Below are 19,366 nucleotides of genomic sequence, written 5' to 3'. Positions count from 1 at the left end.
AATCTTGTTTATTTTTACACGGAACCACGACTCTGTCTGAAGTTTATAACTGGATATTCTCTTGATGAAATTCCCAGGGTGGCGTTGTCGGGTTTTCTGTTTCATTTTAAAACCTTTTGAGCTCCCAGTTTCCAAGGTGCCATTTTAGTGTTTGGTCATTGGTTCATTGCTATTTTCCTCATTATTCCCACGCCGCTCAAGCAGGAGAAGAGAGAGGGAGAAACTAATATTATGATATTTTAAATCTTTTCAAAGGTACATTATGTGAGGATATATTTAGAGATATCCTCACATAATGAAAAATATTATGAAAACACTGAACTACCTTCACTTTGTCTGATTGGCTGTTGCTGGCAAGTTGATATGTTGATGACACTGCACATGATGTCAGTGATGATGTCATCTCCTCCAACATCTTGATCTGATTAAAATGAACCAAATTAAACAATAATACAAATTAAATATCTAAAACAGAGATTAATTCTAGGAAAGTTGTTACTGTGATCATGATGAATATGAACTTTGTTCTAATAAACAAACTCAGACATGAAAAATTATACTTTATCATTTTAATTTAATTTTAATTATACTATAAATCAACAAGTCTGAGTCTCACCTTCAGGTTTCCTGTGAACACATCGTCTCACCAGCAGAACCAGTAACACCAGTAGAACCACAACACACACTGATCCAACACATGACAACACAGAGAGAACAGGAGGAGAGAGTGATGGAGGAAGAATGATGTAGGTGGATGTAGGTGGAGGTGTGGATGTAGGTGGAGGTGTGGTGGTGTGTTCCCCTAAAATAAAGCAAACACAGTCATTAAGTTGTCGTCACATTGTGAATGTTGAAAGCTGCAGAAACACAGACAGGTGAGTGTGTCACCTGTGACAGTGATCCAGCTGGATGGAGACTCTCCATGACCGCTGATGTCACACTTGTAGAGGCCTTCATCAGACCTGGAAACATGCTGGATGGTCATGTGACCTGTAGGCTGCTTCCTGATGAGGGAGCCATCTTTATAGAAAGCAGCTGGGAGGTTGGAGGGAGTGGTCTTTGTTTTACAGAGCAGAGTGACGTCATCTCCCTCCATCACAGGGAGGACAGGACTCTGCAGGATCACTGATCCACCTCAACACAGAGACAAACTACAGCATTTCATCCATTTACACACAGCTTTATCAACACTAACTCCACACACTCAGCTTACCAGTGACTGTCAGCTTAACCATGTTACTGATGGGACCCTCTCTGGACTCACACCAGTAAACTCCACTGTCCAAAGGGAAAACAGTGATGTTACAGGAAGAACCAGACCATCTTCCCCACCCATCTCCACACTGAGTGATCTTATTATTGGTCCTCAGAGTCCATCCAGCAGAGCTGTCGTCCTCCTCACAGCTCAGAGACACAAAGTCTCCTTTAAAGAACTGAGAGCTGCTGGGACTCACAGTCAGACGAGCTGTGAGGGTTAGAATGAAAAACTGTTGATATTTTATATTTTATAACTTCTGTCTTAGACAGTTGTTAAAAATGCTTTTTGCTTTGTCAATTTTATGTCTGAAACTCAATCAGGTCATATCAGTGAGCATTTATCAGGTTTAAACTGTGACAGAAGAAGGTTACTGACCTTGGTTTGTTGTGCAGCTCAGCAGTGAGATCAGAACTAAAGAGAAATGAAACTCAGGTTGATTTGAGGGGAACATAAAGAACAACTCCACACAAACAGCTGACAAACTGTTTGTATGGAGTAGAGATGGCACGATACCACTTTTTTATGTCCGATACCGATATCATAAATTTGGATATCTGCCGATACCGATATGAATCCAATATAGTGTTTTTTAATCAACAAAACAGTTTTTTTTAAATATCTTGCTGCATTTTGTATAAGTTCATACTCAAGTTTAAAACAACAACTACACTAAAGCTATTCTGTTATACCTGTATGCAAAAAAAAAAAAAAATTTCATAGTTCAGCAATACTGATCAATCTAATAAACTTGAACCTACACCATCCTCCCTATTCTGGTATTTTAAAGAGTACTTAGCGTAAATATTAAGCAACCTAACTAATAGGGTTCCAACTCCCAGCATCAACAAAAATAAATAAATAAAAAATAGGGAACCACCCCTCACGCTCCACCTCATGATGCTTAATCGACGTAATCAACCTTAATTTGATGCAGTGTGGAAAAAAAATGCACAGAAATCAATTATTTTTTAAGAAATATTAAATAGATTCAACATCTTTCTTCAACAAAATTGCAGACTGCACAGATGATACCTTTCCAAAGGAAAAAGTACTATAGCTTACTAGGGTATATATATATTTGACTTAATAGTCACTATATACAGTAATTGACTTCTATTCATTTTACATCAAATTAAAACTTTGGGTGTCAGATAATTATTTATTAAAAGCTAGACATTTTAAATGAGAATAAGAAAGAAAAGTATGTCTTTGTGCCCCCTTTTCCCTGTTAATGCCCTATCGGCCCCCCTGGCTAAACTTTGCTAGATCCGCCCCTGCACAGTTACCAGCCGTCAGCTAGGTAGAAAAAGATCCTCGAGTAGAAAGTAATATTAAATAAATTCTAACAACAGCTGATCAAGCTTAAACGTGCTGCTGTTGTTCAGCCGCTGGTTTCCTCTTTCTGGTGCAAAGTGGGCCAAAAACAAACAAGAGAGACGGACTCGCGACAGAAAAGCCGATCAACTGATCGTTAAGCAGTTTCATGATTGAAGTAGCAGCAAGAAGAGGCAGTCGCTTGTTAAGCTTAACGCAGGAATGCTTTACAAACATTCAGAGATGGACTTACACACTTGCTTTACTTCTCTCGGGATAACTTTGTCGGAGATTAAATGCCGGGTTGCTAGCGAAGCTCCACATGCTATCCAGACCACCGCATGCCACAGCCGCTCTATCACGTGATGCATACTGCTCCGAGTGCTAACGTTCTGAGGTGAGTTACGGCGTGTTGCAAGTTTTGTGAGGTGCTTTCGTGATATTTAATGGATCGGATTACATTTTTTTTTTTTCTCCGATATCCGATCCAGTAATTTAGGTCAGTATCGGACCGATACCGATACGTAATATCGGATCGGTCCATCTCTAGTATGGAGTTATGGAAATATGGTGTCTAACCAGATTCTTACTCTGGATGGCATTACCTTGGCCTCCAGTAACGCTGTGAGGAACCTTGGAGTCATTTTTGACCAGGACATGTCCTTCAACGCACATATTAAACAAATATGTAAGACTGCTTTCTTCCATTTGCGCAACATCTCTAAAATTAGAAATATCCTGTCTCGGAGTGACGCTGAAAAACTAGTTCATGCATTTATTACTTCCAGGCTGGACTACTGCAATTCATTATTATCAGGATGTCCAAAAAACTCGCTGAAAAGCCTTCAGTTAATCCAAATCCACCGGTCCGTCGGGCTGAGTGTAAAAGCGAAGCTCTCAATTTACCAGTCGATCTACGTCCCTACCCTCACCTATGGCCACGAGCTGTGGGTAGTGACCAAAAGAACGAGATCGCGGATACAAGCGGCAGAAATGAGCTTCCTCCGAAGGGTGGCTGGCCTTTCCCTTAGAGATAGGGTGAGAAGTTCGGCCATCCGGGAGGGGCTCAGAGTAGAGCAGCTGCTGCTCCACATCGAAAGGAGCCAGCTGAGGTGGTTCGGGCATCTGACAAGGATGTCCCCTGGGCGCCTCCTGGGTGAGGTGTTCCAGGCATGTCCCACCGGGAGGAGGCCCTGGGGAAGACCCAGGAAACACTGGAGAGATTATATCTCTCGGCTGGCCTGGGAACGCCTTGGTGTTCCCCCGGATAAGCTGGAGGAGGTGGCTGGGCTTCTCTGCTTAGGCTGGTGCCCCCGCGACCCGTCCCCGGATAAAGCGGATGAAGATGATTGGATGGATGGAATTCAAAATCTTGCTCTTCACAAGGTCTTAAATAATCAGGCCCCATCTTATCTTAATGACCTTGTAGTACCATATCACCCTATTAGAGCACTTCGCTCTTGCTCTGCAGGCCTACTTGTTGTTCCTAGAGTATTTAAAAGTAGAATGGGAGGGAGAGCCTTCAGTTTTCAGGCCCCTCTTCTGTGGAACAAGCTTCCAGTTTGGATTCGGGAGACAGACACTATCTCTACTTTTAAGATTAGGCTTCAAACTTTCCTTTTTGCTAAAGCATATAGTTAGGGCTGGACCAGGTGACCCTGAATCCTCCCTTGGTTATGCTGCAATAGGTGTAGGCTGCTGGGGTTAGGGTTATGATGATATTTATATTACAAAATAATTATTAAAACAGGTAATTAGGATATGGTTAGTTTGTGATATTACCCATTTTTCTGACCTAAATTTATTGCTTTTGTGCTTAAGTTTGATTACCAGGCTGGTGGGTTTCACAATTTCCCAAACACTTTGCACATAGTAAGTAAGTAAGTAAGTAAAATTTATTTATATAGCACTTTTTAAGACAAAAACGCTGTTACAAAGTGCTTCACATAAAAACATGTCAAACGAACAATATTAGAAGAAATATAAAAGCATATCAAACAAGCAATAGTACAATATAAATATAAAATAAGACAACATATTACCCAAATGCCTGTCTAAACAGATGAGTTTTAAGCTGTTTTTTAAAAGAGGCCACCGTGTCGATGGTGCGTAGTGAGGAGGGTAAACCGTTCCACAGTATTGGAGCCAGGGTTTGAAAAGCGTGATCCCCCTTTGTTTTCAGACGAGTCCGTGGAATAGATAGATGACCACTATCAGTGGATCTAAGAGTTCGCTTTGGAGAATAGGGTTTGAGAAGCTCCGAGATATAGATGGGGGCCTCACCTTGTAGAGACATAAACGTAAAGGTGAGGATTTTAAACTTATATCTATACCCAATTGGAAGCCAATGCAAGGATTTTAGTATAGGAGTGATATGGGAAAATTTATTGCTGTGGGTTAAAAGCCTTGCTGCAGCATTTTGAACCGCTTGGAGCCGATTTAGCGAGGCCTTAGATACACAGGAGAAAAGTGCATTACAATAGTCTAGCTGGGAGGAAATAAAGGTGTGGACATGACTGGGTGGCATTAGCAGTTTATATCCTGTGTGATTTATGTATTTGTTTTGTTTTGTTTTTTAACAAAAATGTCAAGAAAAACTCTATTTTGATTAGACTGAAGATTTAAGCTCACTGGGCCCATGTGACTTTCGTGTTTTTTAAGTGGGCTACAGCACAGACTCTGGCTGGTTTATCAGAAGAAGTTGCTGATGTTAAATCAGATAAATCTACTGATTAAATGTAAATTAGTAGAGTAATGAGTTTGTAGAGAAATGTATGAAGTCATCACTAGTTAAAGTTAATCTGATGCAGAACTTGATATTCAATAAATTGAATTGAACTTGGCTTCAGTGCTGAAGACAAACTTGGGCCTGTTTTCCATTCAATGACAATTTTTACATTTTACATTTTTACTCTTTGTAAACATCAACCATTCAGCTGCTAGAACAGTAATCAGTGTGATTATATGGGACACCTTTCATCCTGCAGTTAATAGTTTAGATTCAGCGTGATTTGTTTTTCACGTCTTCTCCTCCATCATCAGTTATCAGGAGAGCAGACAGTCAAAGTACAAGAATTCAAACAAACACAGAGATTCTACTTACAGAGCAGACACAGCACAGATGTTTCCTTCATCGTCCTTCTCACTCATTTGAGCTTTTTTTCATTTCTCTCACTGACACCAAGTAAAGCCCGCCCTCTTCCTCTGAGCACCAGCTTTTCTATTGGTTCAAACACAGAGGAGGTAACTCATGTTATGCCTTGTCTAAAGATAGAAGTGAATAGAATTATTTAAATATTCACATCAGTGAAAAAAGCTCAAGTGTAGTTTTTTTTTTTCTGGAAATACTTTGAAATAAAATGCTGTGGCTTAAAGTTGCCACACCAACACACAAGACCAGAAGATCATGAGTGTTTTAAGATCATCTGAATACATTTCATAACTGTGATGGACCATTCATTTATTATTTATTTATTCTCCCACATCATTTATATATATATGGCCACTAGAGGGCGGTGTTTTACCCTAAAGTCTATAATGATACAAGCAATTGTCAGTGATGCTTCTAGTTTGTTTTGCTAGTTCAATTCAATTCAATTCAATTTTATTTATATAGCGCCAAATCACAACAAAAGTCGCCTCAAGGCGCTTCATAGATACAGAGAAAAACCCAACAATCATATGACCCCCTATGAGCAAGCACTTTGGCGACAGTGGGAAGGAAAAACTCCCTTTTAACAGGAAGAAACCTCCGGCAGAACCAGGCTCAGGGAGGGGCGGGGCCATCTGCTGTGACCGGTTGGGGTGAGAGAAGGAAGACAGGATAAAGACATGCTGTGGAAGAGAGACAGAGGTTAATAACAGATATGATTCAATGCAGAGAGGTCTATTAATACATAGCGAGTGAGAAAGGTGACTGGAAAGGAAAAACTCAATGCATCATGGGAATCCCCCGGCAGCCTACATCTATTGCAGCATAACTAAGGGAGGATTCAGGGTCACCTGGTCCAGCCCTAACTATATGCTTTAGCAAAAAGGAAAGTTTTAAGCCTAATCTTAAAAGTAGAGATAGTGTCTGTCTCCCGAATCCAAACTGGAAGCTGGTTCCACAGAAGAGGGGCCTGAAAACTGAAGGCTCTGCCTGCCATTCTACTTTTAAATACTTTAGGAACAACAAGTAGGCCTGCAGAGCGAGAGCGAAGTGCTCTAATAGGGTGATATGGTACTACAAGGTCATTAAGATAAGATGGGGCCTGATTATTTAAGACCTTGTATGTGAGGAGCAGGATTTTGAATTCAATTCTGGATTTAACAGGAAGCCAATGAAGGGAAGCCAAAACAGGAGAAATATGCTCTCTCTTTCTAGTCCCTGTCAGGACTCTTGCTGCAGCATTTTGAATTAGCTGAAGGCTTTTCAGCGAGTTTTTTGGACATCCTGATAATAATGAATTGCAGTAGTCCAGCCTGGAAGTAATAAATGCATGAACTAGTTTATCAGCGTCACTCTGAGACAGGATATTTCTAATTTTAGAGATGTTGCGCAAATGGAAGAAAGCAGTCTTACATATTTGTTTAATATGAGCGTTGAAGGACATGTCCTGGTCAAAAATGACTCCAAGGTTCCTCACCGCGTTACTGGAGGCCAAGGTAATGCCATCCAGAGTAAGAATCTGGTTAGATACCATATTTCTAAGATTTTCAGGGCCGAGTACAATAACCTCAGTTTTATCTGAATTAAGAAGCAGAAAGTTAGCGGCCATCCAGGTCTTTATGTCTTTAAGACATTCCTGCAGTTTAACTAATTGGTGTGTGTTATCTGGCTTCATGGACAGATAGAGCTGGGTGTCATCTGCATAGCAGTGAAAATGTATGCTATGTCTTCTAATGATGCTGCCTAAGGGAAGCATGTATAATGTAAACAGAATTGGTCCTAGCACTGAACCCTGTGGAACTCCATAATTAACCTCAGTGTGTGAAGAGGACTCTCCATTTACATGTACAAATTGGAGTCTATTAGATAGATATGATACAAACCACTGCAGCGCAGTACCTGTAATACCTACAGCATGTTCTAATCGCTCTAATAGGATATTATGGTCAACAGTATCGAATGCTGCACTAAGGTCTAGCAGGACAAGCACAGAGATGAGTCCACTGTCAGAGGCCATAAGAAGATCATTTGTAACCTTCACTAAAGCTGTTTCTGTGCTGTGATGAGCTCTGAAACCTGACTGAAACTCTTCAAATAAACCATTCCTCTGCAGATGATCTGTTAGCTGTTTGACAACTACTCTTTCAAGGATTTTTGATATGAAAGGAAGGTTGGAGATTGGCCTATAATTAGCTAAGACTGCTGGGTCTAGAGATGCTTTTTGAGTAAAGGTTTAACTACAGCCAGCTTGAAGGCCTGTGGTACATAGCAGATCATTAGAGATAGGTTGATCATATTTAAGATCGAAGAATTAATTAATGGCAGGACTTCTTTGAGCAGTTTTGTAGGAATGAAGTTCATGAAGTCATTACTAGTTAATGTTAAAGGGATGGTTGGCTCAAAAGAGCTCTGACTTTTTGTCAGCCTGGCTACAGTGCTGAAGAGAAACCTGGGGTTGTTCTTATTGTCTTCAATCAGTGATGAATAGTAAGATGTTCTGGCTTTGCGGAGGGCTTTCTTATAAAGCAACAAACTATTTCTCCAGGCTAAATGATGATCCTCTAGATTTGTGACACGCCATTTCCTCTCCAGATTACGAGTCATCTGCTTTAGGGTACGTGTTTGAGAATTATACCACGGAGTCAGGTACTTCTGATTAGAGATTAGAGACCTCAGTTTTCACAGGAGCTACAGTATCCAGAGTCGTACGTAGTGAGGAGGTGAAATTATTAACAAGATAATCGACCTCTGTTGGGGTAGCGTTCAGATAGCTGCTCTGCTCTATGTTGGTACAGGGCATTGGAGATGATAACAGTGGGTGGATTATATTCTTAAACTTAGTTACAGCACTTTCAGAAAGACATCTACTTTGATAAAGTCTACTCTTCACCGCTGTGTAATCAATTATTGTAAATGTAAATGTTATCAGGAAATGATCAGACAGGAGAGGGTTTTCAGGAAACAGTGTTAAATGTTCAGGTTCGATGCCATATGTTAAAACAAGATCTAGAGTGTGATTAAAGTGGTGGGTGGGTTCTTTTACATTTTGAGAGAAACCAATTGAGTCTAATAACAGATTAAATGCCATTTTGAGGCTGTCAGTTTTTAGCATCTACATGGATGTTAAAATCACCCACAATAATTATTTTATCTGAGCTCAGAACTAAATTAGATATAAAGTCTGAGAAATCAGACAGAAACTCTGTGTAAGGCCCAGGTGGACGATAGATGATAACAAGTAAGACTGGTTTCTGAGTTTTACAGCTGGGGTGGACAAGGTTAAGCATCAGGCTTTCAAATGAATTAAAAGTCTGTCTTGGTCTTTCATTAATTAATAGGCTGGTGTGAAAAACTGCTGCCACACCGCCCCCTCGGCCTGTGCTTCGAGATTTCTGGTAGTTAGAATGACTCGGGGGTGTTGATTCATTTAAACTAACATAATCATCCTGCTAAAACCAGGTTTCTGTAAGGCAGAGTAAATCAATTTGTTGATCAATTATTAAGTCATGTACTAACAGAGACTTGGAGGAGAGAGACCTAATATTTAATAATCCACATTTCACTGTTTTACTCTTTGGTTCAGATGTGGATGCTGTATTTGTCACGGGGGTGGAACGGACTCAGGCGCAGACTGAGGTAGCACAGTTCAACGACACTTTATTAATCACACCGGTGCACTATATACACGTGAAGGGGGGGGGAACACCAGGGTCCCGGGGATCACGTCAGGTTTCAAGTCCCCTCTGGTGATGATGTAGCCCAGAAATGCCACTGAATCCATGTGGAAGTCACATTTCTCTCCTTTAACAAAGAGTCTATTCTCCAGCAGGCGCTGCAGGATCTGCCTTACATGGACCTCATGTTCCGCTTTGGATTTGGAAAAGATGAGAATGTCATCTAAGTAGACAAAAGCACATCGGTTAATAAAGTCTCTGAGAACATCGTTAACAAGAGCCTGGAACACGGCCGAGGCGTTGGTCAGGCCGAACGGCATCACAAGGTACTCGAAATGGCCTAGGTGAGTATTGAAGGCCGTTTTCCACTCATCCCCTTCACGGATTCTCACCAGATGGTAGGCGTTGCGCAAGTCCAACTTACTGAAGATCGTGGCACCCTGAAGTAACTCAAAAGCAGAAGAAAGAAGGGGCAGGGGATACTTGTTACGAACGGTGATTTTGTTAAGCCCGCGATAGTCGATACAGGGGCGAAGGGTCTTGTCTTTCTTAGCAACAAAGAAAAACCCCGCTCCCACTGGGGAGGACGATGGCCGAATGATGCCCGCAGCGAGAGAGTCTGCAATGTAATTCTTCTTAGACTCCCTCTCTGGCTGGGAAATGCTGTACAAACGACCAGATGGAAGCGGAGCCCCAGGCAGGAGATCAATCGCACAGTCATACGGTCTATGAGGGGGAAGTGAACGCACCCCATCTTTACTAAATACTTCAGCCAAATCATGATAAACACACAGGACCGAGGTCAAATCCAGAGGCTCGACCGGCTGGTCAGACCCTGGAGATGTGGTTGGAGCAGGTGCAGCTTGGAGACAGTTCATGTAGCAGTCAATGCTCCACCCGGTTACTCTCTCTTTCTTCCAATCGATGTGCGGATTGTGTTGGAGCAGCCACGGATAACCCAATACAAGGGGGGTGCGCGGTGCTTGAAACACGAAAAGCTCGATGCGCTCTGAGTGGTTACCTGAGAGAGTAAGAGACAGGGGTTCTGTGATTTGGGTTATGTCCGACAAGCGTTGCCCAGAAAGGGCTGTGACAGCAAGTGGATCGGGTAGGGCGTGTAGTGTGACGTTTAGCTTTTTCGCCAGAGCTGCGTCAATGAAACTCTGCTCAGCACCTGAATCCACTAGAGCTTGAAGAGAGTGGGTAACATTCTTAATGGTGAGTTTTGCAGGTAACATAAGCCGGGGGAGAGAACTTTTAGTCGTTATATCGCCCACCAGTATTCTCTCAACTACTGGCGAGCGCGCCCTTTTGCCCGTGCGCGGCATGAAGAGGCAAAATGGCCCTGACGGCCACAATATGGACACTCACCGGCGGCCATACGCCGTTGACGTTCTGCGGGCGAGAGCTGCGAACGTCCAAGTTGCATGGGCTGCTCCTCCTCCTCAACCTCGCCGTGCTCGCGTGCCGCTCCAGGCCCCGGTGAGGCATCCCTCGGTGGCCGAGGCTGAGCGAAGCGACGTTGCGTGCTTCGCCATGCACGCAGGCGATCGTCTATTCGGATGCATAGGGACATGATCGCACCTAAAGAGGAGGGTAACTCACGCACCATCAGTTCATCTTTAATCTCCTCACTCACATTATTTAGCAGTGCCGTCTTTAATGCTTCCTGCCCCCACCCCGCTTGCGTCGCTAGTGTCCAAAAGTCAACTGAAAAATCTGCCATGCTCCGCTTACCTTGCTTCAGATTCATGAGGCGGAGCCCAGCCGCCGCAGCAGTGGAGCCCTTATCAAAAACACTCCAAAACAGAGACAAAAAATCATCATAAGTAATTTCGGGACTAGCGCTCAGCACGGCTTGTGCCCAGGTCAGCGCACGATCTCGTAGTAACTGAACAAAATATGAGATCTTACTCCCGTCATTAGAGAAGGCATGAGGCCGCTGGCGAAACTGGAGAGAGCACTGCATAAGAAAACCTGCACACTTCCCTACATCCCCTGAAAACAGCTCAGGTGTGGGGAGATGAAACTCACACACAGCCGGGACCGGAACCGGTGAGGCAGCACTTACTGCGGAGCTTGATGATGCCTGGGCGGGTTCGCTGGTAGGCGAGGGTTCCGGCAATGGAGTGCGCTGAGCAGCTGCTAGCGTTAAGGCAGCGACATTCTCGCTGAGGTGAACAAGCATTCGTTCGTGGCGCTGTAAGATCGCTTCCAGTGTGACCGGGGCGGAGGGAAACGGGGAGGAAGCTGAATCTGCTGAGTCCATGGTGGCTGGAATATTCTGTCACGGGGGTGGAACGGACTCAGGCGCAGACTGAGGTAGCACAGTTCAACGACACTTTATTAATCACACCGGTGCACTATATACACGTGAAGGGGGGGGGGAACACCATGGTCCCGGGGATCAATAGGCTGGGGAGACACACTTCTTCGCACTCGCTCTGCTCCTCGTCCAAACAGTCTCCACACAAGCAGCTCAGCTCACTCTCCTACTCACGGGGTCCACGGGTCACAAAAGGGCTGATCCAGGAAAACCTGTTTACACAGACGAGGGTAAGTCGAAGGCAAACACGGGAACAGTAGAATCGCAAGGAAGCCAGGCAATACTAACGAGAGTTATTCAATATTCCAGCGACGAATAGCTCAGAGCCCCAGCCTTAAGAGCCAGAGAACTGCAATTCGCTCGAGATCAGCTGAAGGTGCGTGAGCCAAGGGCAGGAGCCCAATCAGAGCTCCGCCCAGGCAGACAGGTAGGAGAGACAGAGCGAGAGAAAAACAACAAACACTTGTGGCCACACTGGGCTGGCCGGGGAGGCACAGGGACCATAACAGTATTGTTCTTTCTTTGTGATTGTTTATGTTTAAGTTGTTTGTTGCTGGTTTTTAGTTTGTTTTTTGTCTTTTTGGAAGCTGACACAGTCTCTATGGAGATGGGTTTTTGGGGGGGTAGCAGGAGGAGAGAAGCTGCAGAGAGGCGTGTAAGACTGCAACTCTGCTTACTGGTCCCAGTAAGCAGAGTTGTTAATTTAATTGTTAATTAAATTGCTAAGCAAATAAGCTACTCAGAAACACCACTGTGTTTGAGCAGGAACAGGAAGTGATACTCTACCACAGAGCGAGCGAACACCAAGTTCTCATTAGCAGTCAGTTCCTTCATTTTTACATGTATTATATTGCATTACTTTTTAATTAAGTAGCAAGGTTACTTTAAGGGGGCTTTAAGGGGCTTTTATTGTAAAAGTGTTTCAGGTTGCACGATGATCAGATAGCAGACATGTAGATGAGGCTGATGTGGAGAAATGATTTTAGAATATTTTCATGAAGTCTAATCGGGAGTTTACCTATAGCAATTCATTGTTTTGCTACAACACACCACAAACCTGACATCATCATCAAAACTGGAACCACTGATTAGTCCGAGTTTTGAGTTCAAACTCTGCTGAACTAAGTTAAAAGAATTAAAAAACAACATGCCATAAAAATGTTTTCAAAACTTTATTGTCAATAAACAGAGTCACAAAAAATAAATTCATTCAATCAATAAATTCATTAATTAATCAATAACATTTGACCTGATTTTGAAATGTAGACTGCAGTAACAGAGATGCATTCATTGAAAGAAAAGTTCAGAGAAAACATCTAAATCTGCAGTTACACTGAAAAATAACATAACACTGTACATTATAACACTGTACATTATAACATTCATTCAGTTGAAGATGATCAATAAATCCTAAACACTATCAGGCAGATCACTGATCGTTTATAATCCACAGTAATCCATCGTTTCTTCACCACATGCAGTGTTTATGGTGCAGGTTGGTTCAGTCAGTATCAATAATTATACTGTAACAGCTGATCTCTGCATGAGGATTAATTTGTGTTGTTCAAACCTCACAGAACCAGTTTGATCTCACAAACAGCTGAACCTGAAGATGAAACACACTCAGTGACTCTGTTATTGTAACATACAGGACACCGAAGTGACAAATAAGGAGGGCAAACAATGATGAACAAAGTCTGCTGACAATCACAGATTTGTTTAAAATGAGTTCACTCAGAAGCTGAATATTTTATTTTGAAAAACGTTGATCTTATTTGATGTGTATTTGTTTGATAATGTGACCTCCTGTGTGCTCCACATATGAAGTGAGACAGAAATGAAAATAACTTTAAGACTTGAAACTCTTACACTGGGATAAGCAGCTAACCTGATAAAATAAGTCACAGATTTCAATGCTGTAGGGTAATCATGTGAAATTTCATGTAACAGTCTAAACAAGTCTGATGAAAATCAGAGAAATGTGAAATCAAAAATGAATATGGACGCGTTTGATGTCCCTCTGATTGAGGTTCAGCATTATTAGTTTCTTTGTCTTAAAATCATCCTTCTTGATTTCAGTTAAACAGAATTTAGGACTGTGATGAGCAAGTAGATTCATAGTTCACCTTCTTAACCTTCTTGTGTTTTCGGTAGATCAAAAAAGAAACAACAGCAACAAACAGAAGAACAGCAGCAACTGATAGACCGACTTTCAGTCCAATAGATCCATCCTCTGTGTCTCCTCCTGTCTGACCTGCAGGAGAGAAACAGGTGTGAGGTGTCAGCTGTCAGGTAGGTGATGAGTGAAGAACAGAACAGAATCCATTTCCTCTTCAAACTGCTGTCAGACATTATCTACTGCACTCTGATCACATCACTCAGACCAGCTGCTTTCTACAAAGTCTCATCAACAACATCTTTAGAAACAAACATCAACAACCAGGAAGCAGCTTCACCTCTGATCACACACACACTCAACTCTACTCACTCACCCGGAGGATCAACAACACTCAGTGTGATGTTGCAAATGTGTTCATTGTTTGGGAAGACTTGACACTCGTATATTCCAGTGTCATTAATCGTCACATTCTTCAGAATCAGAGACACGTCTCCATCCTTCATCTGTCTGTCCTGCAGATCCACCCGGTTCTTAAAAGATGGATGCTGGTAATCTGGAACAAACAGATCATCCCGGTACAAAAGGACATATTCTGGTTCCAGATCAGCTCTGCTCCACTTTACAACTAAGATGTTGTTGTTTGCAGCTCGACATGTTAGAGTGACGTTCTGTCCAGACTGAGCTGTGATGTTTTTCTGGGCTGAAACAGAAAACAGAGCAGGTTAAAGGTCAAAGCATAAATGTTCACTTCTGTAGTGAGAGTGAGAAGATCTAATTGAACATATTGAAAAAATTAAATGTGATCAGGAAATGATCAGACAGGAGAGGGTTTTCAGGAAACACTGTTAAATGTTCAGTTTTTCTTCCATATGTTAAAACAAGCTCTAGAGTGGTTCTTTTACATTTTGAGAGAAGCCAATTATTCTAATAACAGATTAAATGTTGTATTGAGGCTGTCATTTTTAGCATCTACATGGATGTTAAAATCACCCACAATAATTATTTTATCAGAGCTGAACACTAAACCAGATAAAAACTCTGAGTAAGGCCCAGGTGGATGATAGATGATAACAAGACCGGTTTCTGAGTCCTGCCTTCAAATGAATTAAAACTGCAGCCTTACAGATGAGATTTACCAGAAACAGTTATTAAAAACATAATAATTAATGCATAATATAAAATAAATCTTTCAATGGTGCTGAGGGTCTGTTGAGCAAAGGAGGGGCCTCATAAACCAGCAAACTATATACAGGAAGTGCTGAGTGGATGATACCAAATGTCAAAAAATTATAGGGTAGTTTATTTTCTTTCACGTTTAAGAAAGATGTTTGTTTTTTTACTGTAACTTTGTATTTAATTACATCGGAGTGTTTTATGTTTTTTTTTTCATTTTCATAGAGTATTTTTCATAATCGTCATTATTAATGTGAGAAGATGTTATTGTTTGTTATGAACTCACAGACATTTGGTTTCTTGTGTTTTTCACAGTTTAGCCATTGAACTGAGTTCCTGCAGGTTCCACAAACAAAAACACGTTCTGATAATAACTGAACATAATGTGTGAGAGAAAGCAGCCTCTCATTATGAGACACTGTGAGTCTCTGCATGCTGCCTTTATGTAGCTACAGCTGTTTGTATACACTGAACTAAAAGCTTTGTAGCTGTATACTGACTCCTGAAACTACAACACATCACACTTCTTTGTCTCTGTGAGATCTGATCACACCGACATGTTAGGTCCACACAGACTCCACCCAGCCTCGTGTCTGCTTCACAAACACGGAAAAACTGAATCAATATGAAAATAAATCTTCAGGAAATGTTGTTAACATGTAAAGAGACTGATGCTTTTCCTCTCTGTCCCACAGAGTGAATCTCACCTGCAGAGACAAACACGAAGAGGCCGACAAACAGCAAAGTCGAGCAGAGCGACGCAGTCTCAGCAGACATTTCCGTGTTCTTCAACTCCGACGCTTCGATTGTTCTAAACGTCTCAGGATGGTTTTATTGAAATAACTGAACCTGAGTTTAAATCCTGACTACATGAGATTAAATTTCAGGTTTAAATGATCCTGAAAGTCTCTGACTGAGAACAGATCAGACTTTTTAGACACTCGCTCAAACTCAATACGTCCAGTTCATCGTCTCTGCAGGAAGTCACGTCAGAGTCACGTGTGTTTACGCTGCTGTAGGGTGACCATAAATAAGTGCATCATAACTAAAGCGGTGAAATCTAAAGCAGGTCTGAGTGTTTAACAGGTTCAGTTCTTGAACGATCTCCACAGAACAACACAAACATCTCATCATCAACCATCAGCTACATACTAAAGACCCTCATCAGCCAAAGGACTTCAACATGACGTCACTGTATAAACATGTATATTGTACTATGGAGGAGGCAGCACTTAGCTGCAGCCTCCATAAAACCACAGACAACTTTGTCCACCTTTGATTGTCTTTAAGTTGTGTTGGAGCCACAGAGAGCAAATCTTTGTTCTTCATGGAGAACCAGTGAGGCTGTTTGGACTTTCCTATGAAACATCAGTGCAGGAGTCTCTCAGTACATCTGTTTACAGTGAGGACGAAGCAGCAGACACAGAGAAAACATACATGACTATAATCAGAGTACAGGAGAGTAACTGAGTACACTTCCTGTTTGTGATTGAGGTGATTTTCTTCTTTATGTTGTGTCAGATAAAGTCTGACAGCTTTTGGTTCTTCAGCTGATGAAACACATTGAATTCCTTTAATTCGATGTGTTTTCACAGATGAAACCAGCCAACAGTAAATCAAATGTTTTACACTAACGTGACATGACGTTCATCTAACCAGCAGAACCAGTTAGTGGTTACAGTAACGGGTTAATCCACTAACGCTCACAGGCTTCAGTCAGCCTGTCAAATTACTTAAAAAACTGAAAGACATCATTTTAAACACTTACTGTTTTTCTGAAGGATCTTTGAAACACTCAAACACTCTTCTGATCATCAGAGTGGAAAAAATAAAATGATCTCCTGACAGATAAAAAAACTGTGAGGTCAGTGTGTCCCATCGGTTTTTCAGTAGGTGAAAAGGAAGCTACTGAAGTTTTGTTACAAAGAAGTAAAAAGTTACTCAGATGTTAATATTTGACAAATAAAAAAAATCAAATCATAAAAAATGTAAAAGTTTAAAATCCCAAAGTAAAGGTGTGTCTGTATCAAACAGCTGCAGACTAAACTAACCTGTGTTTCCCTGTCAGCTGTTTTATATCAGACATCTGTGACCTGCGTCAACACTTTCACGCCCACCTTTGTTTGTCCTTTTTGAGCAGCTGCAAGTTCAGACATGTGACAAACAAATACCTCAAATTCAAAGGAAAAGAAAGAAGTATAAGAATGAGAACCTTTTTCCACTAACACAGGTAGATATAAAGAGAAATTCCCACTCCACACTGTCTGTGAAATTACAGAAACTTGGTAAAATTATTACAAGCTCATGAACACTTACTGTTGTTCTGAAGGATCTCTGAAACCCTCAAAACTCTTCTGATCATCAGGATGGAAAAATTAAAATTATCCAGTGAAAGATATTTTTTAAACTGTGTTACGTCCATGTGTCCTGTTGTTGTTATTTGTGAGGTCAAGAGGAACTTCCTTAAAATTTTATCCTCACAATCAAAAAAGTTTAAAGAATTAAAAATCTGAAAGTAAAGAGACTTCTGTATCAAACAGCCACCAACGAGGAAATGCACCTGTGTTTCCTTGTTAACCTGTTTTACAAGACAAATCTGTATCATCACCATAACATTCAAATTCTCCTTCTTCTTATTGGCTGTTAGCTCATGTGTTTGACATTGAAAGCTCTTTCAGTGATCTTAGTTTGATCCAAACAAAAGAACTGGAAACGACAGCCATACACAGTCCAGCAGCTGCTGTCAGCACATATTAATAATGATGATGATTTTTACTGTCAGGGCTCACAGACGCTCAGCAGTGAAGGTTTTAGTTGATATGGCTTTTAAAAGTCAAAGCTGTGTGTTCAGCAGAAGTGTGTGGGTGGCAAAGATGCCTGTTTGTGTCTCTGTCAGTATTCTGGACAAACTGGCTCAGCAGTGAGTGTCAGCACATGTTGCTCAGTACAGTTTCGTTTCTTGTCTTACCTGTTGTTTCTGTTCATGAACTGTCTGATTAAGTGATTTGATTCTAATCTCAGTGCAGCAAAAAGTCAAAGTCAAAGTTGTTTAAATGGCACATTTAAAAAAAGATGTTTTGACCAAGGTGCTGTACAATTAAGATAATCAAAAGAAATATAAACATAAGAAGACATGATAAAACCCTCTTGAATGTTGTAGTTTCTGTGTTTTCGAGTCCATCAGGGTCTGCTTGGGTCCAAATCCAGGGACAAAGAGCAGATTCCAGTGATCAGACTGATTCTCTCTGTCTCTACAAATAGTTTAAACAACTGGAGGAAAATAAGCAGCTCTGTGTTATTTATATGCAGCTTTTATTTCTACACACATCACTGAACTGTGTCAAAGTGCCATTATTGGAACCTGTACTTCCTTCAGAATTTTCAAATTAGAATTTTGGACCTTTCCATCATAACTGTCATAACTGGATAACATCTGTGTGGATAACACTACACCCACCAGGACTGTGCGCTGTTTCTCCAAACCCTGGATTACCCCAGAAATTAAAGCCGTCCTCAAACAAAAGAGGAGAGCCTTCAAATCCAGAGACAAGGAGGAGCTGAAAAGAGTGCAGAGAGAGCTGAGAGGTCTGATCGGGGCAGCTACAGGCAGAAGACGGAGAAACGGCTTCAACAAAAGAGTGTTAGCAAAGTCTGGAGAGGCCTCAGAACCATCTCAGGCCACAGAGATCAGAACGCACTGCTCATGGGAGATGTGAGGGGGCAAATGAACTGAATCATTTCTTTAACAGGTTTGATTCTTCCAGGAGGCAGTCTTCAACGTCAGGGGCAGACTCACCCACACCCACTGCTGCCCCACCTCAGACACTTCACACCACCTCTAATCACCCTGCTCACTCCTCCCCACCCCTAACACCAGAATCCAATACACACTCAACACAAGGCTCCAGCCTGTCTCTCTCAACCACTCAGGTTAGGAGGGAACTGAGGAGGATTAAAGCCAAGAAGGCAGCAGATCCAGATGGCATCAGCTCAAGGGTCGTCAGGTCCTGCACAGACCAACTGTGTGGGGTGATGGAGCGCATCTTCAACCTGAACCTGAGGCTGGGGAGAGTCCAGCAGCTCTGGAAAACCTCTTGTGTTGTACCAGTGCCAAAGACTTCACACCCCAAGGACCTCAACAGCTACAGGCCGGTGGCTCTGACATCCCACCAGATGAAGACCCTGGAGCGGCTGGTACTGGCTCAGCTTTGGCACCTGGTGAGCTCATCACTGGACCCACATCAGTTTGCCTACCAGCCTGGCATTGGAGCAGATGATGCCGTCATTCACCTCCTACATCGTTCCTTCTCTCACCTGGAGACCGCTGGAAGCACTGTGAGAATCATGTTCT

General features: G+C 42.0%; 1 protein-coding gene and 1 long non-coding RNA gene across 4 annotated transcripts in view; one reads left to right on the top strand and one right to left on the bottom strand.

The window, feature by feature from the left end:
• LOC120724485 overlaps positions 1 to 14,399 on the top strand; it is an 18,615-nt gene extending 4,216 nt beyond the window's left edge. The window contains exons 3-4 of the long non-coding RNA XR_005693935.1: positions 2,765 to 2,769; positions 14,272 to 14,399. This is a non-coding gene — a long non-coding RNA (uncharacterized LOC120724485). The remainder of the gene's footprint in view (positions 1 to 2,764; positions 2,770 to 14,271) is intronic.
• LOC120724478 (CD226 antigen-like) overlaps positions 1 to 19,366 on the bottom strand; it is a 100,565-nt gene that overhangs the window by 24,747 nt on the left and 56,452 nt on the right. The window contains exon 1 of one of the 3 annotated variants that reach the window (XM_040016666.1): positions 17,332 to 17,903. The exons of 1 other annotated variant lie outside the window; for it this stretch is intronic. In XM_040016666.1, coding sequence (XP_039872600.1) covers positions 17,332 to 17,626 — 295 coding nt within the window. In that variant the 5' untranslated portion in view covers positions 17,627 to 17,903. Of the gene's footprint in view, positions 1 to 17,331; positions 17,904 to 19,366 lie in introns of those variants that run through there. One more of the 3 variants, XM_040016665.1, reaches the window with a different exon arrangement.

Source organism: Simochromis diagramma, unplaced genomic scaffold (assembly GCF_900408965.1).
Source record: "Simochromis diagramma unplaced genomic scaffold, fSimDia1.1 OVJJ01000690.1, whole genome shotgun sequence".
NCBI classification, from domain to species: Eukaryota; Metazoa; Chordata; class Actinopteri; order Cichliformes; family Cichlidae; genus Simochromis; species Simochromis diagramma.
Note: the sequence above shows the minus strand (reverse complement) of the source record. Positions and strands in the feature narration are given on the sequence as shown.